The sequence below is a fragment of the Choristoneura fumiferana genome, chromosome 10 (genome assembly GCF_025370935.1).
Source record: "Choristoneura fumiferana chromosome 10, NRCan_CFum_1, whole genome shotgun sequence".
NCBI classification, from domain to species: domain Eukaryota; kingdom Metazoa; phylum Arthropoda; class Insecta; order Lepidoptera; family Tortricidae; genus Choristoneura; species Choristoneura fumiferana.
The window spans coordinates 19,496,150-19,522,939 of NC_133481.1; the positions used below are offsets into that span (position 1 = coordinate 19,496,150).

Sequence of the window (26,790 nt, forward strand, 5' to 3'; positions counted from 1 at the left end):
CCCACATCCTAATAATTGACTTTGACTTTGAACTTTAGGCTGCTATTTACTCATAAACTACTAATAATCTCAAGCAAACTTACCGTTAAGTTTCCTTGAAAGTTTGATGTACTAACTACATCCTGAATTTTTTCAAATGTTTCCACCCACCGCTTAGACTTTAGAGGGGGGGAGATGCTTGATTTTAATGAAAATTTGCACTTGAATAAAATTGAATATTTCGCAGGTTTTAAAAGACCTATCCAACGATACCCCACACTATAGGGTTGGATGAGAAAAAAAAAAACACCCACTGTACGTCATGGGAGGTACCCTAAAAAAATTTTTTGGATTTTTAATTGTACCATTTTGTCGGCATAGTTTATCTATATATCCATACAAAATTACAGCTCTCTAGCATTGATAGTCCCTGAGCTACCCGCGAACGGACAGACAGACATGGCGAAACTATAAGGGTTCCGTTTTTGCCATTTTGGCTCCGGAACCCTAAAAATTAATAGGGTTCCCATACAAGAACTAAGTACTAGTAATATTGGCAGTATGGACAGTACCAGTACTTACCGCCAAGTGCGAACGAGGTCAACTGTTGATCAGTTTGTGAACAAAAAAGTTTTTAAACTTTTTAAAATATGTACCTAGTCTTCTGTTTCTCCACTTACCAGCAGCAGGTAGTATGACAGCGGCGGGAGCAGAAGCCTTGGACGGCCACATTCGTTTCACCAATTTCGGCGCTCCTTCTCTACTCAATTCTAGCGGTCCACCAATCACAGCCCCAATTAGAGCCCCAGCTGATGGATGTACAAGGACTGCATCCCTCGGGGCACCCTCAGGCGGCGTCCCAGCTCGCTCTAACCAGGTAAACAGCCTCCCGTCCTCTACATAAGGGCATTTCACCTGATTTTTCTCGCATTTAGACTCCACGTGAGTAGTCTTGTCGTTGGAGGTTATACTCCGACCGCAATTATCGCACTCGACCCATAAAGATTTCTTAGCTTGTTTCGGTGGCATATTTCTTTCAGTATTGTGTTAAATTGGAACCAATGGCACAGTAATTTAATAAAAATATGTTTTATGTAAAAATTTGTTTACAAAAATAGATCGCTAGTGTCAAAACAAAACGGTGACAATGGATAAAACATAAATACCAACCCTGTTTTTCATGTATACACCCATATAAGCTCATGTCAGTTTTTATGTGCGTGTACACGAAAAACAGGATCGGTATTTCCATGTCGGTATTATCCGGGCCGGGAAAGAGTGTCACCCGTCAAAACAAAACAAAAATGTGCAATGCGTTTAGTTAATTTAATTCGGAAGCTTTCGGATGACAAGTCCGTTTCGCTGAAGATGCATGAAGGTTTCGTTGTTTGTTTCGCTATCACAAATCATAAAATTAAAATTATTATTGGCCTGCGTTTTGTTAACGAAAATTAGATAGAATCTATGATAGAGATATAATATTTAGTAAGTAAATTTTTGACGTATTAACAAGATTCAATCAGTCTTTATTTGTTTTGCTTTATTTCCTAGATCTTATCTTAAGAAAGAAGGACCAGAATACTTAGTAACATGACATAGCTATTAGCAGACATGCTACATTGATCTTAACCTCCCATTGCCGTGGGTTAGTTACTTTTGTCTTTTATGAAGAACATTAAAAAAAAGAGATGTCAAATAAGTGTCAACTTGACGGTTGGAGTTGGTTAGCTTGTTCGTGTTCCGCATATTACGGGTTTTTCATGACTAATTTTTATCTACAATATCACACTGACAGTACATATAACTGTTTATTCCATTGTTAAAAACTAATTTTAAATAACTTATTAAGAACTACAGTTATAAATTTAAATAGACTTGTTTGAGTAACGTAAAAGTCGGAAAAGTGAAACATGACTCTCGCGGAGTTCTACAGCTGTTCTTTGCTTGCCTTCGGGCCCCCGCTGGTTATGTTTGCCATGACCATCGCCAACGACCCTGTGCGCATCATCATCATGATTGCTGCAGCGTTTGGGTGGCTACTGTCGTTTCTGCTAGCTTCGTTAATATGGTTCGCTGTGGTGCCTTTGCGGACTTATTTAGTGTTTGGAATGGTGTTCGCGATTATTTTCCAGGTTAGTGAACGTTTCTTTTGTATATAGTTGCCCAAACGAAAACAGTGTTAAAACTTCTAGCTGTGCCATTATCAATTGTTTGTGATAAATTTTTGCCTACTCTAATGTTTTTTATGGCGACTATACTAATCAGACATTAGAACAAGGCTGGCGAAACCCAGACTTGCAGGCCGCTAAATGGCCGTCATGGCATTTGTCCACCACCTGAAATGTATGTGAACATGGTCGCAATAAATAAAATGAAATGCATTGATTGGCCAGCTTTTTTTCTTTGTGTATAATTTTAGTAGTGTACAGGTGGCCCTGTGCCATCTCAGACTTAAAAAATTTGCCCAAATAGAAAATATATTGGCCAGCCTTGCATTATTATTATGTTTTATTTTTAATGGCTTTCACTCTTGTTGTTTTTAGCAAGACATATTTTAGCCTTGCACTGTAATGTACAAAAAAAACTTTCTTGATCAAAACCATCTATCAAAATTATATTTTCAGGAGCTATTCCGCTACGGCATGTACTTACTGCTCCGGAAAACCGAAGCAGGGCTTAAGGAGATTTCGGAAAACCATGACATCGGCAGCAACAAGCTGGAGATGGCTTATGTGTCGGGCCTCGGATTTGGGGCCATGAGTGGGGCCTTCGCACTTGTTAACGTTCTAGCAGATTCGGTAAGCAATTTTTATTTTCAATTTATTTATGAACCGGCTTCATACAAATTTGACACATTAAGTAACTAGAAAAAAGCATGGTCACAGTATTAGTTATGAAACCAAAGCTATATATACTTTTTCTTCTGTCAGGAAGATATCAAATTACACCAACTTGTTTCTGAGACTGCGAGTTCCAATGCAAAATAGATAGACAACCGGATGGCCAAGTGGTTAGAGAACCTGACTACGAAGGTTTAGATCCTGGGTTTGATTCCCGGCTGGGCAGATATTTGTATGAATAATATGAATGTTTGTTCTCGGGTCTTGGGTGTTTAATATGTATTTAAGTATGTATTTATCTATATAAGTATGTTTATCCGTTGCCTAGTATCCATAGTACAAGCTTTGCTTAGTTTGGGACTAGGTCAATTGGTGTCAAGTGTCCCATAATATTTATTAAAATACTAAGCATAAATATCCTTTTTGGATTTACTGCCAGAGTCAACCAGAAAGCAAAATGATTAAATATAGTTGGCAAGTTCAAGTTTTGAATTGGTTGATGTTTTGGAACATCCATTCACAATTATAATAGTATAGAATTCTTTATTTTATTGCATACCACATTAGGGCACAGAGGGCTAATGTACACATTAAACTAATGATATTGAAATTGTTAGTTTTGGTAGGTCTAGATACCTAATGTAAATTAAATTTAAACACACAGAAGATATCACTGATCTATCAAGGCTGTGGCAAAAATGCCACAGATGCTTAGTCAGTGCCTTTTTGTTGCATATGTGGATGTGCCGTTACAATTTAATTTTACATTCTTAATTTATAGTTTTTTTCTTTCTATTTGGGTAGGAGGTAAAATTACAGGATGTTGAAAATAGCCTGAATGGCTTCGAGAAAAGTATGGTAGGGCCGTGCCTTTGTTTTTGTTTTGCTCGACTTGGCGGGGGCACTGCTGTGCCCCCAGATACTGAGTAAAAATAGTATTATAACAAGACATTATATTTTGTCTTCTGTCTGATAATTATTAACTTTACTTTATGCTTATACTTTTCTGATAATTATTAGATTAACTGATGATAATACACATAAAGGTTCGGGAGTAAGGGTTTGTGATGTTACATCTAAGTAAAAAGTGTACCAAGACGGCAAACACCACTAAGGGGCTTTTAGAGGCAAGTTGCCCGAAATAAATGGATTTATTATTATTATTAAAATCTTCATTATGTTTTAATTAACAGAAAAAAATTACCAATATTTTTTTCATTTGAAGAGTGTCTTTTCAAAAGGGCTGATTTTCACTTTGAACTTTAATTTGGGAAATTGAGAAAAACATAAATCCACGGTTTCCATTTCGAAATTATTAATTTATTTTCGATATTGTATTTAAGTAAGTTGACATAAATGTTATGGCACTACCTACATACCTACATTGTTTTATCTAACTAAATTATTTTGTTAATTTATCATACATTTTCACAATTAAGCCCTTTTGATGCGAACTTTTGGAATTAAGCCATTTTGTTGTGGCAAAACTATTTCGTTAGGTTTTAATTAAGCCAATTTTAAATTACTTGCTATTTTTTCTATTACGCTTCATCCAATTATAACAATATTATATTGATTTGATGGCTAATGGTTTCGATATAGTGATCATTGCTAATTGCTAAATCTTAAAGCGATTTTGGTGTCATAATCATAATAAAAAAAAACAAACATACTAATAGCAAATTCTTCCAATGAATAACATGTTTCTAATGTTTTTTTTCCTTTACTTGATTATTTTTTAGTAGTCAGCTATTTCGTTGTCTGCAAAAAGTTATAATTCAACTTAGATAATAAGTGTACATACAAGTATAAGGAAGAATTAGGCCCTTTTCATCTGAACCTTGATATTTGAACCTTTTTTAAGAGTCAACATTTTAGAATTTTAACCTCAAGGAAATTTGTATTTTTAGGTTTTAAGCAGAACTACATTTTTAATTAAAAAAAGAGAAAAAAAATGGAAATAAGCCCTTTTGAAAGGAAACACTTCATTTTGTAGTAATGTAATGAATGGCTTTTCACTTTTGCCATGTTTAAATGATGTACTAATTATATATTTTTAGGAATCTTGCCTATTATCGTGCTTGTGGAATAATGTTTTTGATATCTATATATTTTTCTCATTTCATATCATTTCAGGTGGGCCCAGGAACGCTAGGCCTCAACGCCGGCACTGAATACTTCTTCGTAACAAGCGCTGCCATGACTCTCTGCATGATCCTCCTCAACACTTTCTGGAGCGTCATATTCTTCAGCGGCCTTGATGACAAATACTACCCCAAGATAGTTTGGGTAGTGGCTTCACATTTCTTTGTGTCCGGCCTAAGTTTACTGAACAGGAACGAACTGTATGCAGCTACTATCATACCGTCTTACATTGTTCTGGTTATAACTGCGTATCTGGCTTATCGATCGGCTGGAGGTACAGCTAGGAGCTTCATACAAAGTTTTACTGTTAGAGCATAGGATATCTAAATTCGGGTAAAATGTGTAGCTACTCATAGACATTGTATCTCAAATTGTATTCTCAGCCAATGTATTTAAGGCCGTTCGCCCACAGCCAATGACTAGTACAAGCATACTCAATACAGTTGAGGTCTAAGGCTACTTACGCATTATGTGGCTAACTTTTTGATATCGAAAATACAAACTGAGACATGGATGCACAGAAAAACCAGAAAAAGAGACCAGCACTGGGAATCGAACCCAGGTCCTCAGCAATTCTTCAATTCAATTCAATTCCTTATTTCTACTATGCTACTTAAGCAGCACGGATTCACGGGATACCCATAAAAGTAACAAATTTGGAGTTGAAATAAAAAATACAAAAAGACTCCAAAAAAACAATCATTACTTTTTGATACTTGATAGTCTTGATACTTTGAAGAGGGACGGCACACTAATACCGTGCGGCTAACCGCATAGTGGGTACGTACGTAGCCTATGCCTCTCATCGGGGCCGGCTAATGTACGACCGTGCATTCGTGGACCCGGAATGTACTACAGTAATTGCTTGCATGACCTCATATTTTTTTATAAAACGTAAAGTTGGGCCGTGAAGTCGGGTGGGGGGCATTCTCTCCTCCCCCTACTTCTTCGATCGCTATAATATGCTCGTATTGCGTATGTATGCGCGGTGCGACCGTGGCAGTGGATGGGGAGGGGGAATGCAGTTTCAAGGGTTCCCATTTTACCCTGAAAAACACCTATTTTATGAATTATGAATGAGCATAAGCATATTGGAGAAGCATTCAACTGTAGATTAACAATCTCTATACATAATATGAATTCAATTGTTAACTAGATTAAGCGTTAATACATGACAGTGCTACAAATGTACATCTAGTTGACAGTATGTAGTGTCCTGTAAAATATGTATTATAATATGACTATTTAGTCCCCTACGTCCTTAGTAAATAAAATCGTGGAAATGCAATTAAAACCAGGGTAGAACCTTTCCACAATTCCACACGATGACATCCTTTTCAGATGCGTGGAATGTTAATATAGCATTTATAGCGAAAAGGTTCCATCCTGGCCCGCGATCCACTTCATTGACTGTACTTAGTAAACTCTAACCACGTATCTCCACACTCATTTGTAAGCCGCATTCACAGCTGGCCTTTTTCCTGATACAATCAATGTCTAAAGGCCAGTTTAGATCTACGAGAAAAATCGTGCAAGTTGCTGTACATTGCGGTGCTCTATTTGATTACTTCAAAGTTGTTCTCTTTATTGCCTCGCACTGTAATGCAATTTGCATGATTTTTCTTGCATGTCTAAACTGGGCTTGAGAGCCAATAATGAGGTTATCTATGAAATAACAAAGCTTAGTTAGTTAAATTAATTTATTATATCATTCCTTATGTTTAGTTTAGATTAAACCTAAAATTGGACGGAAAACTATCACATAACTTAAGAATATTTTTTTTAATAAACTAAAATCAAATATATATACGTATGAATCCCAATTCAAAGAGGATTAACTTCAATCACGAGTATTAAAGATAATAAACAGTATTTTTGCTCAATGACCATTTTGTACTTGTTTTGAATTAATCCACTTTGGTTGCGGTTTTGAGTTTTTTTAATAACAATTTAGACTTTTCTACCCTTCTGCCTTCATTTATCTTCTCTTTTTTTTCTCTTTTCTTTTTTGTACCCGTGTGGTATCAAGTTAGAATTACACCTCTCCATTTCTTCCGTCGATGTCGTAAGAAGTGACTGAGGTTAAGGTATACCGTAGGCGACAGGCTAGCAAGCTGTCACTATTGCACTTGTTGTCACTTTTGTCAAACTTAAAACCTAAAATTGCTAAAAGTGGGGAGTAGTAAAGAAAAAACAAGTCTAGTAGTCTAGAACTCTGTTAAGTAACTTAAAGTTCAACAGTGGGGACCCATTACTGGGTAAAGTTTCTCAGAGCATTAATCATATTATTATAAATAAAAAAACAGTTTATTTCAGACCATGAGATCCATTCGAGCGGACAACGCGTACAAGAAAAGTTGTACTAAAACAATAAACAACACCCTAAAGAAGACTTATATTACTAGAATAAGACTATTACGTTCTGAGAAATCGGGCCCTGGTGGGTTATAAAGGCCCGTAAGAGCCCTACCCGTCGGGCTCCGCCTCGAGCAGCGCGGCCAACAGCGTGTCGACGCGCCAGACGGCGTCCGGCGCCCGCGCAGCCCGCGGCACGCGCGCCCGCAGCGCGCCCGCGCCGCCTCCACGGCCCAGCGACCCGTCGTACCCGCCGCTCACCTCCGCTAGGGTGTTAGCCGTCTCCGTGTCTTTGCGGGAAGCTCTGTAACAGTCAACGTTTTTATAAAGATAAGAAATTGTTAATTCTTAGTTGGATAACTCAATGACGCATCTTAAATTTTTACTAGCTCATTTCATTATCAAAGTTTGGTTAGTTAACTAACACCTAAACCACTCTTTAAAAGCAACTGTAGCTGGATATGTATCAAAATATATAAACTTTAAAAAGCATAATGGACAAAGTACATAATGGTAATTTGATTTATAATGCAATTTTTCCAGAAATTGGCACCTTTACAGAATTGTAATAAAATAAACTTAATCTAACCTGAACCAAAATGTAGATTACATGATAATAAAAGATATAATCAATCAGTAGATTCACCAAAAATCATGTTACTTTTTCAATTTTATTTTCACACATTTCCGCACTTAAACTTTTGCTTATGCCTTTCAGAACACAAAGCAAAAGATTAGTTTTCTTTTTCTTTCAGTTTTGAATCTTCAAAAAAACAAGGAAAATCAACAAGTCCCAAGTGATATCACGGAATAAGTAGTAGTACAAGTAGTGATATTAACATTCTAATAACTAGAATATAGTTATATTGTTCATTGAAAACCAACTTGCAAGTTTTGAATCTTTTATTTATAGAAAATACAAAGGAAATGGTAAAGAGTTATTAGTTGGATAAATTTATCAATATTTTTAGGAAGTAAACAATTTAAAAATTCGTTCTGAGTAATAGGCGAGTCTGCAAGCACAAGCTAAATAACACAATGAAAATTATAACAAAAAGTTGGAAAACTACTCACTTGTCACTTCAAAGTTCAATATCTCAATAACGGCTAAATCGATTTTGATGAAACATGTCTAAGAACCATCGCTAGAAAACCTGATTTCAAATAAAAAAAACGAGTTCAAATCAGTCACCCGTTTAAGAGCTATGGTGCCACAGACACATAGCGGTCAAACTTATAACACCTTTCTTATGCAAAAGCATTGAGGGTTAAAAAGAATATTATTGCTGTGACTTACGGTGGTGGTTTAGATATCTCCATTTCCAAAATATCCTGCAGATCATCTAAGTCAGGGATGGTTGGTATGTCATCACTGGATGCAGGTGAGTTCTTTGGAATTATAAATTCCCTGCAATAATGATGCTAAATCATTATACCAAAGGATTAATAAAGGAAAATTCCTAAAGATTACCTTATGTCTTCATTTAACTACATTGTATAACGAACATCAGTGCAAAATTTAATGTGTCTAGGAGGCTTAGCGGTTAAGATTTTGGAAACTAAGAAGGGTCCCGTGGGAATATCGAGATAAAAAGCATTTTGTGTGATTCCAGCAGTTTTTGTGCACAAAAATAACAAACACACGGTCCCACAAACTTTCTCATTTATAACTTTTTGAAGTTTATAGCAATCCCAAAACTACTTTGACTTACTTCGGCTCTATACGAGCGCCCTCAGTCCAAACCCCCACTTTCTTGGGCTCTGGAATATCTGAGCTGAACGGCTCGTTCATTTTGATACGAAATATATTGGGTATAATGTCTTCAAATATTGTTTCGGCTCCGAATTTATTTTGTTTTATTTATACATACACTAACAAAATTAATTGTCATATATTTTTTTAATTATTTCCTCCCGTAATAGACAAAAGAAATTAAGCCTATACAGCAACAAGTCCGATGCTGATGTAAATTTAGTAAAGTAGTAGGGTAGTAGGTAACATTGGGTAAACGATTTGCTTCGAAGTCAACATTATTTTGAGTCAATGAAAAGTTATTCTAGCTAGCTAGTTAGGCTAGCTGTTTCACCGTACATTGGTTAGTGTTAACTGACGGTTAAATGTGATACCGTCTCTATTTGTTTTGTTCGAATAGACAGAGACGGCATCACATTTAACCATCAGTTAACACATCAATGAACCGGTGGTGGTAGATTTCTTTTTGACATTCATAAGTGCATGTCTATAGCCTAAATTGAATAAAGATATTTTGACTTTGACTGTATGGCGAAACAGCAGGGCTACTATGAAACTCGAAGTGCGTGTCGTGCGATCCCTCTGACACTTATACTATTTAATACGAGAGCGAGAGGGACGGTACGACGTCAGCGGGACGGTATGATACGAACTTCGAATTTCGAGTTTCGTAGTAGCCCTGCAGCACAGCGAATCGCTGTCAGCGATTGAAAGAATTGCGCTTTTAAATAAGTAATCAAGCATTTTATAGGAAATGGAGAGACAGCACTTTTAGGGGGCGGCCAAACTCCATAGTAAATAATACGGAATAATATCTTGATAACAATATATTTCAGATTTATTTCACATTTACAATTCGGACCGTTTAGAATGAGCATGATTTAGAACTATTACTATAAAAAATGGGGAATCCCCTTTTATAAATTGAATGGTACACAATATACCTACGCGGCCACATGCAGTCACCCGACGCTCGTTTCTATTACGATGAATTAGATGCAAGTGGTGCAGGTCAGAAGGAAATGTAAAAAAGAGACCAGATCTTTTGATTTATTCTGTATATAGTTTATTTAATTATTAATTCATGAAAAAAAAAAAAAAAATATTTTGCACAGTCAACCTAAGGACTCGATCTATTTAGTTAGGTACTACGATAAAAAATGAGTAAAAATACTTAAAACCCTTTTTTGTTTCAGCAGATAAAGGCACAATAAAAATAGTTCTTAATGATGACTAGACACTAAAATTAAGTGTATTGAGCATAAGATATATGTAAGCATGTAAGCACTAGTAAGAATACATATTGATAATAAATGCAAAGTTTATCATACAGCCTGAAAGTTTTTTTAATTTCTTTTATACATTCATTTGTCTCTTTGCTTGAATAATAAAATATAACAGCTAATAACAGATAAGATACAAATATAGTAAATAGAATAACAAGTTTTTTTAACGTCATATTATACTTAATTAGTTACTAAGGGTAAATATCACTTTATTAATTATGTTCAAAAATGTAAACCTATTGGCACAGTTTTTACAATTGTGAGAGTGTGGGCAACAGTGAATCAAAGGGAACAGTGATTCAAATGCTATAATCACAATCGACTTTAATTACAGAAACTACAAGTAAACAACAAGTAGGTACCTTCTTTTGTATTATTTAAATATTATATGATATTATGGTTTCGAAAAAAATAAAGCAGTTTTCCCTACATAGATCCTTAATGAGATTATAACCAATATCGTTAATTTTCATAACAAAAAGTAACGATATTAGAGTGCAACATATATTGAGAAAATATATTGTGATGGAACCGTTACAAAGACAAAAAAAATGTTAAAAATGTATACTAAAAATTGTAACAAACAACCCAAAACCTAAAATTGCTAAAAGTGGCTCCGAAGCCGTAACGTTTCGTGTGCTCTGCCTACCCCATTTGGGAATACAGGCGTGATGTTCGTGTGTGTTGTATGTAACAAACAGCATTAAAAACTCTTCTTTCTCTGTTTCTCTCGCTCCCTCTCTCTGTTGAAGTTAAGTTAATCTTTTAGGCGCAGAAGTTACAATAATGTCCAGCTAATAACAGTTGCAAACCTCTCCAGAGTGGCGCTAGAGTACCTAGAGTGTGTCTATATCCTATTATGAGAAGACGTGGACGGTAATTAAATGTTCGTGATCTATTTAACATTATTAAGTAATTTTAGGTATACCTACTGTGTTTATCTTAATAAAACTTGCTTTATAATTTATCTCATTGCTACTGTAGCGCTGCCTATTTAACACTATTCGACGGACACTGTGTATACACGAAGATTTTATTGTTACATATTTGGAACTAAAATATTTGACTTATAAATAAATATTTTAATTTCACTGGATGATAAAAAGCTAGGTACTCCATATTTAAATACAAGTTGTCAGTTGATAAGAACTAAAATATACCTACATAGGCCAATAATTTTTACGTCCTAATTACCTACTTACAAAAATACAAAAAATAGTGACTTTTAATCGAGTAGCATAATTTTACGTCAGACATTCCTTCTCATACAATATATACATATAATAATATTAATAGTTTTAATGTCTTTTATCATAATTGTATGAAGTCTGTAGGTTAGGTTGCGGGCCATGTTGCCTGAAATCATTATTCTATATTTTTATGCCTTTTATTTAGTTAAAATGTAACTTTTTTTAATTCATCTGATAAATTTTCCATATCATATTCAAATTCAACAGTATTTAAAAAGTTTGATAAATAAGCACCCGTATCAGCAGCAGCGTTTTCTAATGTTCCTCCGTTTGCCATGTTCCGGTACTCGTTATCACCGATGGCATTGTCATCAAAAATATTAAAATGATCCGTTCCCACTGCAGAATTGCAATTAGTGTCAACGTTCACACTCCCGCCGTCTTGCGACATAGGGGACAATACATCAGGCATTTGACGATACGACGTCGAAGCAGTTGGAATTAAATTTGGTATTGGGTTCGACGGTGTATTCTTCTCAAAGCCCATATTGCTCCCTCTTGTAACGTGTTATTTTCTAATATGTTCGTGTAATTTGCGTTGGAAGTAGTCAATGGGTCACCGTGAACCAACGGCTTGTTTGGTCCATCTGGAGTGAGAGGGTCGAAGCTATTAAGGTACGGTAAGGTAAGGATTGGTTTTTGAGGGTCACTATCTATTTTTTGATTGAAACTTGAAGGCGTAGCATTTATATTAGTGTAAAGGCTAGGGTCAATACAGTCTACAGCAGAGTTCACTTGCTGATTGAAGGAGTTTGAAGTCCCGGAGGTGGAATGTGGCTGGCACATATTATCCTGTTGCACTTGTGCATTGTTACTTGAACCAGCAATCTCCGCAAAGCTCTGAAAAAAAAAATTGACTACATCAAAAATAAAAATAAAAGTAAGTCAATATAGCCTTACGAGGCGGGAGTAAAGTGAGTACTTTAGTCCCTAGGGAGCAAAAGTAATTAATTTTATAATTTACTTCGAGTTACTTAGATAAACTCAAACAGCCAGTACTTGCTTAGTTTTTGGCATAAAATAAGATTATGTGTGGAGCATTTTCATGACAAAAATGATACGTTCTTAGTGTACGTGGTCTTAGTTCTATGCTTTTTCCGCATAGAAGGTGGTGCCATTCTATTTGGTCCAGTTTGTGTATGGACTATTTCGCCGATGCGATTTTGTTATATCTGTGTCTGGTTAAAAAAATACTTACCGCGAACCTTACTTACCCTCGTATAAATAGACACCCTCGCTAGAGCTCGGGAGGCTAACCTAACCACCTCGGGTATATATTGGCTTATTTTAGTCCCTCGATAAAAATATAGTATTTGTTCACTTGATTTTTCTTAATTTGTTCCAGGGGTTTTAATAATGAAGTTTCCTGTATCTTCCCTAAAACTACAGAGTTTCCAAGGAAGACAGTTATGATATGAAAAACGGTTGTGAAATCGTAACAAAGGAGCTAGGTAGATAGATAGATACTTTCTTAGATGGTTATTTTTTTATACCTGAGGGTTGGAAGTGATGGAAGGCGAGGGTCCAAAGCACTGTATCAACATGTCCATGACGTCGTTATTTCCAGTCACGTCTGTGCTTTGTATGTACTTCGATAAATGCTCCGTGAAGGGTCTCTTTCTCTTCTTGGTGTCTATGTAGCCCCGGGCTAAGCAACAAAAAGTCAAATTTCAAGACAAAAACTTCAAAAGCTATTTCATACCACCGACCGACCTCTCATTATTATTTCGTTTTCTACATTTTATACCGTACAGCCACACAACCCACTAGACACTGGCCCTATACCACGAAGTGCAAAACTCGAACTTCGTATGTTGCCGTCCCGCTGACGCTTATGTCATTTAATACGCGAGTGAAAGGGACGGTGCGATACGAACTTCGATTTGCGAGTTTCGTAGTAGCCCCTCTGGTCTGGCAAAATTGTCCTGTGATAGACATATAAAAAAACTAATCCATTTACTTATACTCCAAATGTTAGTGTCCTTTGAAATTAATATGGTTTACACAAAATAGCATGTATCCGCGATCTTGCGATCAAAATCATTACAATAAATACCGGGCGACAAAGTAAGCATCGGTCGGATATTGGCTGAACGAAAATTTATTGCTCGATTTTTTTTAAACTGCCGATTTGTATATCATGTAATTTTGTCGTCCATAAATTTGTAGTAACAGTAACGACCAAAACGGAGTATAACACTCAACATCAGCCACCTACGTTTCTGCGCTCACCATTTGGCGCCACTGTAGAAAAAGTTCCTGCCTGAAGTACCTATAGTGGTCAGTTTGTTATTACGGGCATGAAAAGAAAATTTACATTTAAATCATATTTAATACCTTAAAACCGTACCATAAAATTATCGAGCATGCCACAGTGTTGCGTAATCCCGTTTTGTTTGGAAAAAAGGGAGGAAAAAGGTTTCTAAAAGACAAAACTGTTTCAAAACACAGACATTCATTGCCCCGTAACGCATATTTACCATAATTAATTTCAGATACTTATCGCAAAATATTCACAAAATTATTCTAATTACAAATACACCCGCGTAGCTGACCCAAAACCAGTGACATTTGACATTTCGGAGACCTCTCGCTACACTAGCGCCTCTAGCGGCGAATTCAAACGCGATAGCCCCCATTGGATTGTGATAGAGTAGACAAGGAGTAGACTTACGTGGACGTTTGATACCAATTTCGCTGGGGTGTGACTTTGGTAGCACCGGGATGTACTCGGAGCTGGCCGGCGCACTGCGCTCCAGCACGCCGCGTGGACTCACTCTTTGGAGGTACACCTCTACCTGACAAAATAAATTTTAACTATTACAGTCCCTGTCACCAATATCCGACACAACAAGACGTGCATAAATATCTGAAACGACTCCTGGGGCCTGGGGCCGGTAGGACGAGCCAGATATTTTTGCCCGCTCCGCTTAACTTCCCTTTACCTAAATTTACCTGGGAAAATATACTTATCCCCAAAAAGGTCAGACTGAACTTATTGTTAAATTTGATAATTATCATCAGATTGTCGATTGTTACTAAAGCTTGACTTGGGCATGATTTGATTTGTTGTAGGTACTTTTGTAAGGCAGTTCTGAACTTTAATTTTACAATTTTTTGTTTTACAATGTTTGTTTGTACGCTTGTCTTGTAACTCGAGTTGCACCCATTTCTGGTGTTCGGATCAAATTTTAATACGAATAAGTATATAAATGTAGTTTGGATGACAATGCAAGTAGAGTCAACAAGCTCATATTAAAAAAAATACTGTTCAGAAGAAGTTTACTAATACCTTCCGCCGCCTAACTTTGCCTAAAAGTTCATTGCCCCGACTAGTACCACAAAAACTATAAAGGTATTATTCCAATAATTGTATAGGCACTATACCGTTAAGCGATTCGAACACAATCCGGGAGTAACGTAAAGACGTCGCATAAAAAATATATCTCAAAAATGCGTCAAAACTGAGTATTAAGTAATGAACTTTTAGGCAGATTTATATGGCGCGTGGTATATCCACACATACACAACAAGAGTTTACTTAAAACTCCGATTCCAAATTATATTCTATTAGGCAGGCGTTATTTAGATCCAGCACAAAGAGATGACTTACAGGCACGCTTCGGGCGCAGAATGGATCCCTGTAAGGCGGCGTAACAGCCACCAACGCCATTTGTTTATGGTACTGTGTTATTTGAGCCTTTTCTTCCCAATCGCCTTCCACGAACACTATTTCTGGGTGCGGACCTGCGTACTGCAAAACAAACAACTTAAGTAGGTATGTCAATGGACAAATAACTGGTAATGATGGATTCCCAGCCAATTTCGACAATGCATGTTGATTGCATCACCTTCGCCTTCGTATTATGGTAGTACTGTAGCCAATTTTATCTACAACGAGTGCGTACATTAACAACGTTAAATTATCAATGTTACCTTCATACAATCACGCGACCTACCCAACGAAGGGGTGGGCAGAGACTATTTGTTTCCACCTGTTATGATCCTGACGTTACATCTTTTGCTTCCTCAACACTCATTAGTCTTTTCATATGCTCGTTGGTTCCGGGTACTCTTGGCCCAGAACCAGGAGTACCTAATCCAGACGATAAATACAGAATTTATTTTATACGAACCTTTTCACATAATATCACAATCTCCGTCCCTCCGAGCATCGAGCCAATGGACTTGTTAACGTACTGAATCTTCAGCTCGTTGAGTTTCTTGGCATCGTATACCACAGTCGAGGCTACAGGCGTCAGGTTAATGTTGTATTTGGTCCAATCCCTCCGGTCATGTGGCTTTATTTCGCCTTCGGGAATGTAAACGGTGAAGCAAAGGCGAACTGCGTTGAAATTGATCAGGCTGCGGTCGTCTATATGGTCGAAGCCCGCTGGAAAATACGTATTTAATTTCTGTCACGTTTCTTGGGATCATGGATTCAGCATCAGTCTAGAACTGCTCCCTTAGGGTAGAGTGCAATTACTATGTAGCGACTCCTAGCGCCATCTAGTGAGTAAATATATACAACTTCCGACGCTCTACTCTCGAGCTAAAATAAAAACTAGCTATTTTATTATACGAATCAATAGGATTATTGTTCAGGATAAAATTTATCTAATAAACATTTGGGGTTTGTTTGCCCCGCGTTGCATAAAAAATATACGTTCTATTTTTAAACTTTTCGTCAGAACGCCTCGTGTCGGTAGGTACTTTTATGTTTCCTATGTCTATGGTCATAACGTCGGATAGCCTAGGTTCGCAATTATGTCAATCCTGTCCGACAAAGTTTCATGGATGATAATAAAGAGATATATTGATTACAATTATGCTTAAGCATATTACGTTACATTTATCTTTAAACTATCTGTGTAATGCTACCAGCACCACAAATGCACCCGAGAGCCACATAGAGGTAGGATCCTCTCATTGGACGGGTACACCTGTTGCTATGAGCCAGATATGGGGCCCGTAGGCCCCATCTTGTTCCTCCTCCAAATCCCCATAGAACAACCCATACCGCCAGCAAAGTGCAATGTTCTTTTACTTCTTTTCATCTAAGTATATCTCAATATTACTAAGAGTATTTCTACTTGTTACTCAGTTGTTAGACTTTATAAACACTCATCAAGTTAGGGGATACTTAAAACCATCTGCTTCGCACAAACCAATACTTTATTCTAAAAATTAAAACCATTTTTCCTTTCACTGTAACCGATCGTGGCCCACAGTCATTCTTACCCGCTCACCTTTAAAAGGGTCAATTTTGACTTTTTGCCGTTCCCTCAACGCAGCTGTCACATCCAAATCTGTCTTGCTCTTTACGCAAAGTATCCCCACATTGTTGAATGATACTTGTGGGCCGTCCACGAATGTGTAAATGACGCCGTTCGTGCAGCGGTAGCGCGGATCATTGCCAGTTACGGCGTGCGGGTGTACTCTGAAAAAAAAAAATGCCGGCATTGTCTGTGATTTAAAAAAAAACTTTTAAAAGCACGTTGGATGTGGTTAGCAATTTAACATACGACCGATGATTCACATTTTTAAATATAAGTAACTCACTAATAATCCAAAAAAAAAATGTTTTTTTTGCATGCCTTTGGGTTTTTTATTTCCCTATTTGGTCTTACCTACCTACTGAATTTTACAGCGCAGTTTTTTACTGTAATGCTGTATTTTTTCATTATCATCCCAGCCTATATACGTCCCATTGCTGGGCACAGGCCTCCTCTCAGAATCAGAGGGCTAGAGCCGTAGTTCCCACGCGTGCCCAGTGCGGATTGGGAACTTCACACACACCATTGAGTTGCTTCGCAGGTTGTGCAGGTTTCCTCACGATGTTTTCCTTCACCGTAAAGCTCGTGGTAAAAACCCACGACACTCTGCTTCAGAGGAAATAGGTCAAACCACTAGGCCACCGCGGCGCCGCTTGTATTTTTTATTGATAAATAAATTAACTCGACCTAGAGTGTACCATAATAATTTACGATTTGATCATTTTATGCTCACATGATACGCGAAACTAAAATTCAAATTTATCATTGATGAAGTCTATTATAGACCACTACACACAGGTGTATACTTATACACCTGTGAACTTGAGGCAATAAGTACGTGTTATTTCCTCAATGCATGCGAAGCTATTCAATGGTGTGTAAGTTAAATAATCTCATTTTAGCAAACCCAAAATATTACTTGTTTAATAAGGATAGGTAGTATGATTTTTTCGTAACCGCTACGGAACCCTATTTTTGCTGCCAATTTCTTGACCCAGGTTTCGTCTGTTAGACTATTATATATTATTTTCTTTTGCCATGCCATGGTACGTAACGTACTCGTAATTTGCAGCATGCTAAGAATACTGCAGATGCTACAAAAACGTCTGTCAGCACTGTCAGACGGATTATCAAGGAAGCGAAGAGCTCTGACTTACTCACTGTGTTTCGCACACTAACAATCTATAAAAATTAAAATTAACTATTTTTAGAAGTAGATTTATCTACGTAAAAAGTATTCTACAGTTTAATTAAATAGTTAGGTACTTTTTTTGCTCGTATGTGTACGGTGCGCAAACTTTCCCCCACTCCCTTGTTTAATGCTCAAGAAGTTTGCCGGTATCTGTACTTATAGTGCAGGGTGTGCGTTGCACACGGGCGCAGCGGTGTTAGGGGCGCCGGCCGCGGCATTTTGTACGTATTCCATTTTTACCTCGCGCTTCCTAACTAGATGGCGCTAAAGTTATAATTGCACACGGGCGCTCGCTACATAGGCTAAAGACGCCTCTGTTTATGGCAGTCAGATTTTCCTTATCAGAATGATTCATTTAATTATAAATTAGTGACGTTATTATAGTAAGTGTGCAGGAAAATGGTTTTATTAAGGAAATTATGGAAACGTCACGCCATTTATGTTCCATCTTCAATTCAACATTCTGTACAGAGAGGCTGTTGTGAGTTAAGGATTGGATGTGAGCTTTAACGTTGACTTTCTTACTGCCTTCTCAAAAATCTCAAAAGAACAACACTTTTGAGTTATTTATTTGTACAGTCAAGTTTATGAACTAGACTGTAACATTTGCATAACTGATTTAAATACCGCCTTATGGCTTAATATAGAGGGCGGCTTTGGAAAATAGTGTGGTGATTGTGGTTTTTTGGGGTGCCTGCCACTTATAACCGGCCGGTAACCACCAACATGGAATGAAACTCCTGTCACGATATCAGCAATAAATCCCGACCAGATATACAATACAATACAATACAATATAAAGACTCTTTATTGTACACCAGAAATAGGTAAATAATAAATAATTGGTGGACAGAGACAGGATACCTTACTGACAGTGGATTTACCGGCATATCAATACTGACCCTGTTTTAGGAGTATGTATGTAGGTACCCTAAAGATTAATATGTATGTCGGCGGCCGATCACGAAATTCCTAGGCAAATCGTGAAATGGCGCCATTTCATGTATAAGCTAAGGGACATCCGCCATATCCACCAATGCAACCCCAACTGCAAACTGCAAACTGGGGTACACTGGAGGGTTCTCAAGGGTGTCCTTATGCGATATAGTGCACGATCTGGCAAGGTGGCACTTTAGACATATCGCAATGTTTCACTGTGTACCTACCTAAGTTTCATTGTTGGACACATGAACCTATATATAAATGAAGTGATTCTATAATATGTTCATGAAAAAAAAAACCATTCCTCACAACACATCCTCGCACAATCTTTGGTTGAAGCGGAGCCTTAGCCATCCAGGCGCCCCGGACGTGGAGGAACACGTATCTACGGAGCTTTTTCAGTATTATTGAAACAAAACTAAGGATTATAAGATTTTTTTGTAGATTTTTCATTAAATTATGGTTATAAATTCAATATATTTGATACTTTTTTCATATTATACGTACTTTGTAGATTATCGTGGACTAGACCGCGTGTTAAAGTGGCACAATTTAGTAGGCTAAAATTCGAGGTTGATATAGAATACCTTAGGTAATCAACAATGAAACTTTTACGCATGGGACACACCTAATAAGACTGATTAAAGTTAAAGTAATTAAAACTGTTTGATATATGTCCTAAAATTATGAAACAGATTGTATTGTATACGTTTCATTGTTAAATATGTAGTTTCATTCTGTACACCACTGTGGACACATTGAAAATTTCCCATTTTTTACTTTTTATTTTTTTGATGACCAACTACACATTTTACTGTACATGTCACGTGATACCCAATAAAATTACTTAAGAAAAGTAAAAAATTCAGACTTCTATCTGTCAAAACAAAAGATTTATGAGATTTTGAATTTTATGTGTTTCATTGGTGGACACTTGACCCAAATTGCACGCACAACTCTAGTGGTAATAGCTGAGCGTAGCGAGGCAGTTAAATGAGGCGTTTCTATTGGCGCACGCAACACATCGTCGCATATATATCTCTGGTGGAAACGGAGCCTAAGGCCGGCCCTGACAGGCCATTTCTACAAGTCAACGCACGTAAAAAGAGCTCTGGGTGGCTTGTGGAGGGGATACGTTTGCGCATCTGTCAACTAACAAGCCAATTCCTACGCCCCCTCCCGCGTCCTCCACTGCTCCGCCGCCAACTTGGTCCGTATTTCGCTCGGGAGCGCCAAAGGTCGCATACTCTTCGCTATTCATATCGTAATTTTTGTCCGAATCATCGTTTGTCATATTTTTTCCCACTGAAACCTTACAGTTTTCTGAAAATTTTAAATGGTCATCCTATAGAAAACTATAGGTTAGGTTAGGTTTGTTTTATAACAACTCTGAACAATTATTCGATTCTAAGAAAAAAGAGTTACGACAAACGATCGTTCTGACAAACATTACATTCGGACTTCCAATAAGTGTATGCGAGCCGATATGGACCCATTTCGCTCACGCGCAGGTATATCGCCAGGAGCTCTTTTACGTGCGTTGATTTGTAAGTACTCACCGATCGTCGTCAGGGTTAACAAGAGACAGCATGACCATCATGGGTCCGTTGTACCCTCTCACTCGTATCGTGGGGTATGTCTTGCGCTCCGCAGTGCTGTGCACTCCGGGGATCGAACCCACTGACCGGGATCCGTCCACCTCGCTCGCATAGCGGAACCTGGAATAGGTATAGAAATTGTTTCGTGAAGAGGTAACAAACAGTACTACTTTTAAATTAAAAATTTATATATTAATTAAGAACACAATATCCGCAACAGGCTTCGTCAACAAAACGAATTGTAGATCCGCAACATGCTTCGTCATTTCATTAGTCTAACCTAAACCCCAAAGCAATCCCCGGACCGATGCAATCCAGACCCAAACGTACCATAAATACTTGCCGCATTGCCCCGCTGTATCGCTAAAGGAGTCCCATAAGCAATAACAAATTGTTATTAACAATGATAAAGTATGACTTCGATTTTCATTGAAGAAGAAAAAGGAAAAGTTTTTCATAGTCATCCAAAGTCCAAACTACGGTTACCTAATGATTCGCCGACTATTTTAGGCAGATTATTGATTGGGAGACAACGTTTCGCCGAGTAACGGTACGCCGATGAATTTGTACGCAGATGTATTGTTTCGCAGACTAACGTTTCGTAACTCAACCTTTAGCAGACTATTTACTTGGCATATGAGTCAGTTAGCCGAACAACTATTTACAGAAATTCGTTTAGCCTATTAATCACTACACATTTTGCACATTTGGTCGAACAACCTTTCGCTTTTGTAACGGTTGAACTATTATTCAGTGCGCATATCAACTTTTCGCATCTTTTCGTTTCGCATGGGGACTGGCATTCAATACCGTGAATATGTGTGGATTACACTATGGCCTTATTGGCATTTTTACACGCCGTGCTGACCGCGCATTCTTTATGATTTTTTATGTACCCTCACAAGTTTGAAACGTATAACGCAAAAGTAATAAACGTATTTTTGACCATCATTTGTATTATTTTACATTGGAGTTTAAACAAACCAAGTCGCGATGCTAGCAGTTCGGTTCTGGCACTTCGCCGGCCGCTACCGCGGCACGCTCGCTTCGCTCGCTCGGCTCGTGCGTTGTTGGTCGCAATTCTACCTAACACTCCTCCTCGCTAACGCTCGTCGTCGCACCTAACTTCATTTTGATAAAAGCTAGTATATTTATATAGTCAACTCAGTAAAATCCTACCTGTCGTTTGGCCGATTTTATCTACGCAGATTACGAAACAAAAATCGACTGAACATTAAATCTACTTAACAATATTAATGCCATGTGATAACTCTGCTTATCGTGTCTCGACGAACAGTTGTTCGGTTAACTGAAACAATTACGAAACAAACAATCTACTAAACGTAAATCTGCTTATCGCTATTCTTCCTACGACTACTCGGCGAAACGAATAATAGGCGTAACGAAATTATACCAAACGTTGCTCGGCCAAAAGAAAATCTGCCAACAGTTGTCTGCGAAACGAAAATCTGCGTAATGAAACTCGGCAAAACGACAGGTCACCCCAAACTACACACACCCATAACATAAGTTGAGTTACAGATTAGTTGCCGGCCCTTCGAGAAAGGACTAGAACTACTTGATGATTATTATTGTCAGCAAATATAAGTACCAATGCCAAAATTCAGCTCATTTGGATACTACTAGGATGTAGTCTAAAAATGATTTGCAAATTTTGAAACCACGACTTGCTAAACATACAACATTGCAAGTTAGGTAAATACAAGTTTGTGAAAATATGTACATATGATTAATTTGTCTCAAGATATTTAGTTTATCCGTCGTTATTTAACGATGATTCATCCATATTATACCTACAGAATGCAGTTGTTTATCCCGTGCTCAAGGTGAACCAGAAGCTGTAACGTGATGCCAACGCCAATTTTGAAAGTAGTCATTCCTTCGCACAAACTTTTACTATGAGAATCAGATATTTTGTTGATTTATAAAAATCAGCATTTGGGAGCTGGGAGCGCACGACTCGGTCGTGATCGTGAATAAATAGTAAATTAAATCAAAACCTAACATTTATGGAGCCGCGGCGAGTCTCATTTGATTCTGTACTAACTAAAGAATAAAAATCGTATTATAAAATAAAGAATGTAAAAAATAAATAAATAAACTTTAAATGTTCTTGGCTTTAAATGCACTATTATAGAGCGTAAGTCTGTAACTACATAATTATATGAACTTTATGAATAAGAGATGTGATGATATTCTTCAATCAAAACTTTTATGTTTTGCTCTTATTTTATATAAATAACATCAAAGTAGAAGTCTCGGGTACGAATCCCGGCCGGGGCAGATATTTGTATGAATAATAAGTATGAATGCTTGTTCTCGGGTCTTGGATGTTCAATATGTATTTAAGTATGTATTTATCTATATAAGTATGTTTATCCGTTGCCTAGTATCCATAGTACAAGCTTTGCTTAGTTTGGGACTAGGTCAATTGGTGTCAAGTGTCCCATGATATTTATTTATTTATTCTGGTGAGCAGCACCGTGTGTAATTTTACCCGAACCATTTAGAGGATTAGAGGGGCCCGCGGGCCGTAGTTTGGCGACCCCTGTTCAACGCATTAGGTCTAACCTGTACCTAATGTTAGTTTTGGGAATAGGTAAATAAGAATTATATTTCAAAAATCTGATTGAGAATCAAAATGTTTCGTATGATTAACGTTTAAATGGCATTACCGTTGCAGCTTGGGTGCGGGCTGTTCTATAATTTCGACGGCGTAGTCTCGCCGCATCTCCAAGCTCGAGCTGTAACAAAATTGATAGAAACGACTTAGAAAATGTTGAATAACCTCCACCACTGTCATTACAAAGTTCAATCCTGCTAATATTATAAATGCGAAAGTTTGCAAGTCTGTTTGTTTACTTGTTACTCCATCACGTCTAAACCGATTTAGATGAAATTCGGTATACAGATAGTTGGCGTCCCGGGAAAGGACATAGGATAGTTTTTATCCCGGAAAATTTCATAGTTCCCGCGGGATAGTGAAAACCGAATTCTACGCGGACGGAGTCGCGGGTAACGGCTAGTATCTCATAAATGGCTGAAACGATTTTATTGAAATTTAGCTTAGGACTATCTTCAATAAACTAGCTTTCGATTAAAAAAAGCCTCATCAAATGTCAAAAACAGACACTGTGTAACCCCTCTTTTAGCATCGAAAGTTAAAAAAATGAACATGCCGAAAAAACTGAAAAGCAAAAAATAATAAACCTTTTTTTTATTTAACCGCACGAGCCAGCAGGAGTGATTATATAATAATATAGTATTTACGTGAGGTAGGCTATAGGCCCACTCCTGCTGGCTCGTGCTGAGACACCGACTCCAATGTAGTACCTAGATTTAAGGTTAAATAAAAACAAAAGGTTAATTATTTTTGCTTTTCAGTTTTTTCAGCTGTTTAATTTTTTGTTAATAAGTTTTTGAATTATTTTATACTTTTTTTCCCAACGTAATTAATAGGTAAGGTATTTTTTTTTCCAAATTTACCTATCAATCAATCATCCCCTGTTTTCTTACCCTTGGGGTAGGTTTTTTTTTTTCAAATTTATATGGGACCACCCTCGGGGTATACGCTTTCCAATAAAAAAAATATTATCAAAATCGGACTACTCTTACTCTGTAAAAAATTATACGTGGTAATACATAAAAAAATACGCGTTGACTTCAGAACCTCCGTTTTTTTCGTCGGTTAAAAAATACTAGAAATCAATCCGAATAAATAATCAATTGTTCCTTCCTTCTTCATTTCATCAAAAGAGGGTATCCATCACGGGACCCTGGGCACGTGCCCAGTGTGCCCAGTAGTGGAGAAGAGGGGCCTTATACTAAATCAGGTAATTGTGGGGCAATACCAACGATTTATAAATAACATCTACTTAACGATAGTTCGAATTGTCCCACATTTACAATATCCCCTCACTACCTTACATCCATTATGCTGAAATTTAGATTTAGGCACTTACAAAGGGATCGGCAATATCTCAGTAACGGTCATATTGTCGTATTGTTGGCGAGAAAGTTTCAAATACCTCTTTTATTACCTATTTATTAAGTCAGTGCTATTTATTTATTGTTAGAAGCGATTTAGAATGCAAAAACACACATGTTCTTAAATATGACAATCATAAAAGTGGATAATAATAACTCCTATCAACTCCTAGCACAGCACTTATTAACTACGTTTTAGACAACTTGGATAAATTCAAATTTGTAGGTTATAATTAAATTGGAAAGGTGATATCTACCGCCTACTGTGTTTTAATTTCAACTTTATTACTATAAAATATATTATTTGTCTCTTATCACGTGCCGAAATGGCAAGTTTAATAAAGATTTATCGATTTATCTTCGATAATGATGACCTTCCATACTTATAAACTTCCATCCCCTCACAGGTCGAATTTTAAAAAAAGCTCAAACAAACATCGACTTCTTTCTTATTGAGTGCCTAAATGTCAAGTTTCATGGTTTTATCTTCCACAGCGACGCACTTCCTCCATATAAACTTTCATCTCCTATTTCAACCCCTTAAAGCCTCTTTTTCGCAATAAAAGATAGCCTGCTATGTTCTTTCCCAAGGTCTATTCTATCTTTGTACTAAATTTCATTAAAATCGGTTTAGCGGTTTAGGCGTGAAAGCCTAACAGACAGACAGACAGACAGAGTTACTTTCGCATTTATAATATTAGTAAGGATTGCTTTCTTAGCAATTACCTAACTTTGAGAGCGTCTGCCTTCTTGTCGGGTAATTCCGAAATAACTCGTCTAAAATTCATTCGGAATTTCCCGAATGCACCTTATTTCACTTAAGTATTTTTGAAATCTAGACATCCTGTTTACAACTCCAAAGGAGACGATCGGATGGCCAAGTGGTTAGAGAACCTGACTACGAAGCTTGAGGTCCCGGGTTCGATTCCCGGCCGGGGCATATATTTTTATGAATAATATGAATGTTTATTCTCGGGTCTTGGATGTTTAATATGTAATTTAAGTATGTATTTATCTATATAAGTATGTTTATCCGTTGCCTGGTATCCACAGTACTCGTACAGCTTTGCTTAGTTTGGGACTAGGTCAATTGGTGTCAAGTGTCCCATGGTAATTATTAATAAAAAAAATCGGCCAAGAGCGTGTCGGACACGCCCAAAATAGGGTTCCGTAGCCATTACGAAAAAATTAAGTAATATTTTTCTAATGATTTCGTACTTTATACGGAATCTTCCAAGTTAAGGTATATTTTATACCTTAGGCTGCTATTTATTCTTAAACTACTAATAATTCTCAAACAAACTTAGCCGTTATAGTTTTCCTTGTAAGTTTGATATACTTACTACCATTGTGAATTTTTTTAATTTTTCCATCCACCGGTTTAGATTTTAGAGGGGGGGGGGCTATTTTAATGAAAATTTGCACTTTACAGTTGAATATTTCGGAAAAGCCGCGGACGGACAGACAGACAGACAGACAGATATGGCGAAACTATAAGGGTTCCGTTTTTGCCATTTTGGCTCCGGAACCCTAAAAAGCACCGTTGAACCACCACGCTGATGATAGAGCCATCGAAATTAACAATCATATTCCGCATCATTTAATATCACTAAAAAACATTAAAATTCGAACTTTCGCCTTTATAATATTAGTAGGATAGCGCTCACTACGCATATATGCGTCGAAACTTACCGGAAATTAACATTGCCGGCCATGGCCTATTATTTACTAAATAAAAAACAACTTATTATGGCAATGACTTTTGTTTTTATCTTTATCACATATTTTCGCACAAAACACTTCACCCACAGCACGTTAAAACTATTACGAACTCGTAAATCTTATCAAAAGAACTAAATATAATTAAACATAACTTATTGTTAGTATTTGTTTACAGTTTTTTTTTAATCCGTGTCATTTGACCAGCGCCACGCGCGCTTTATGCCGCACTGAGGCTGATGAGAGTGAGATGACACCTCTTTATCCCCATTGAGGTACTAAGATTACACGCAGCCGGCGACGCAGCGTGCTATCCTGTTTCCATTGCGGGTTCAATCGACTCACCCGGTGTTATTTAATTCGCAAAACAAGCAATGTATTCAAAATTGTTTTCCTTGCCGGCGAAGCATGAAGTTCTAATGTGACTTTTCCGCTTATAACTTACAC

General features: G+C 37.2%; 3 protein-coding genes across 5 annotated transcripts; 1 reads left to right on the plus strand and 2 right to left on the minus strand.

The window, feature by feature from the left end:
* The first annotated feature begins 1,686 nt into the window (after positions 1-1,686).
* aph-1 (gamma-secretase subunit Aph-1) lies at positions 1,687-6,769 on the plus strand. The gene is made up of 3 exons (XM_074093792.1): positions 1,687-2,111; positions 2,604-2,777; positions 4,956-6,769. The coding sequence occupies exons 1-3, from the start codon at positions 1,890-1,892 to the stop codon at positions 5,280-5,282; spliced, it is 723 nt and encodes a 240-aa protein (XP_073949893.1). The 5' UTR covers positions 1,687-1,889; the 3' UTR covers positions 5,283-6,769.
* LOC141432256 (uncharacterized) lies at positions 6,179-9,292 on the minus strand. The gene is made up of 3 exons (XM_074093794.1): positions 9,032-9,292; positions 8,617-8,727; positions 6,179-7,623 (listed from the first exon to the last, which is right to left on the minus strand). The coding sequence occupies exons 1-3, from the start codon at positions 9,109-9,111 to the stop codon at positions 7,431-7,433; spliced, it is 384 nt and encodes a 127-aa protein (XP_073949895.1). The 5' UTR covers positions 9,112-9,292; the 3' UTR covers positions 6,179-7,430.
* A 441-nt stretch (positions 9,293-9,733) lies between these two features.
* Positions 9,734-26,558, minus strand: LOC141432260 (transcription factor p65-like). Of its 3 annotated transcripts, none has more exons than XM_074093805.1 (9): positions 26,317-26,558; positions 23,313-23,381; positions 20,578-20,736; positions 16,858-17,048; positions 15,745-16,001; positions 15,222-15,362; positions 14,283-14,406; positions 13,102-13,256; positions 9,734-12,448 (listed from the first exon to the last, which is right to left on the minus strand). In XM_074093805.1, exons 1-9 carry the CDS (start codon positions 26,337-26,339, stop codon positions 12,050-12,052), a joined length of 1,518 nt encoding a protein of 505 aa, XP_073949906.1. In that variant the 5' UTR covers positions 26,340-26,558; the 3' UTR covers positions 9,734-12,049. The 3 variants fall into 3 exon arrangements, with proteins under 3 accessions (XP_073949906.1, XP_073949907.1, XP_073949905.1); XM_074093806.1 differs by lacking the exon at positions 26,317-26,558 and adding an exon at positions 24,678-24,833; XM_074093804.1 differs by lacking the exon at positions 26,317-26,558 and adding an exon at positions 24,600-24,833.
* Between the last annotated feature and the right edge of the window lie 232 nt (positions 26,559-26,790).

Coding starts and splice junctions, on each gene's coding strand:
- aph-1 (XM_074093792.1), top strand. CDS start 1,890: ATGACTCTCGCGGAGTTCTACAGCTGTTCTTTGCTTGCCTTCGGGCCC. Junction 2,112..2,603: donor TGTTCGCGATTATTTTCCAG/GTTAGTGAACGT, acceptor TTATATTTTCAG/GAGCTATTCCGCTACGGCAT. Junction 2,778..4,955: donor TTAACGTTCTAGCAGATTCG/GTAAGCAATTTT, acceptor ATATCATTTCAG/GTGGGCCCAGGAACGCTAGG.
- LOC141432256 (XM_074093794.1), bottom strand. CDS start 9,111: ATGAACGAGCCGTTCAGCTCAGATATTCCAGAGCCCAAGAAAGTGGGG. Junction 8,728..9,031: donor GGCGCTCGTATAGAGCCGAA/GTAAGTCAAAGT, acceptor TCATTATTGCAG/GGAATTTATAATTCCAAAGA. Junction 7,624..8,616: donor GAGATATCTAAACCACCACC/GTAAGTCACAGC, acceptor TGACTGTTACAG/AGCTTCCCGCAAAGACACGG.
- LOC141432260 (XM_074093804.1), bottom strand. CDS start 24,631: ATGACCGTTACTGAGATATTGCCGATCCCTTT. Junction 17,049..20,577: donor GTTAACCCTGACGACGATCG/GTGAGTACTTAC, acceptor TTTTTTTTTCAG/AGTACACCCGCACGCCGTAA. Junction 14,407..15,221: donor TCTGCGCCCGAAGCGTGCCT/GTAAGTCATCTC, acceptor TTATTTTGTCAG/GTAGAGGTGTACCTCCAAAG.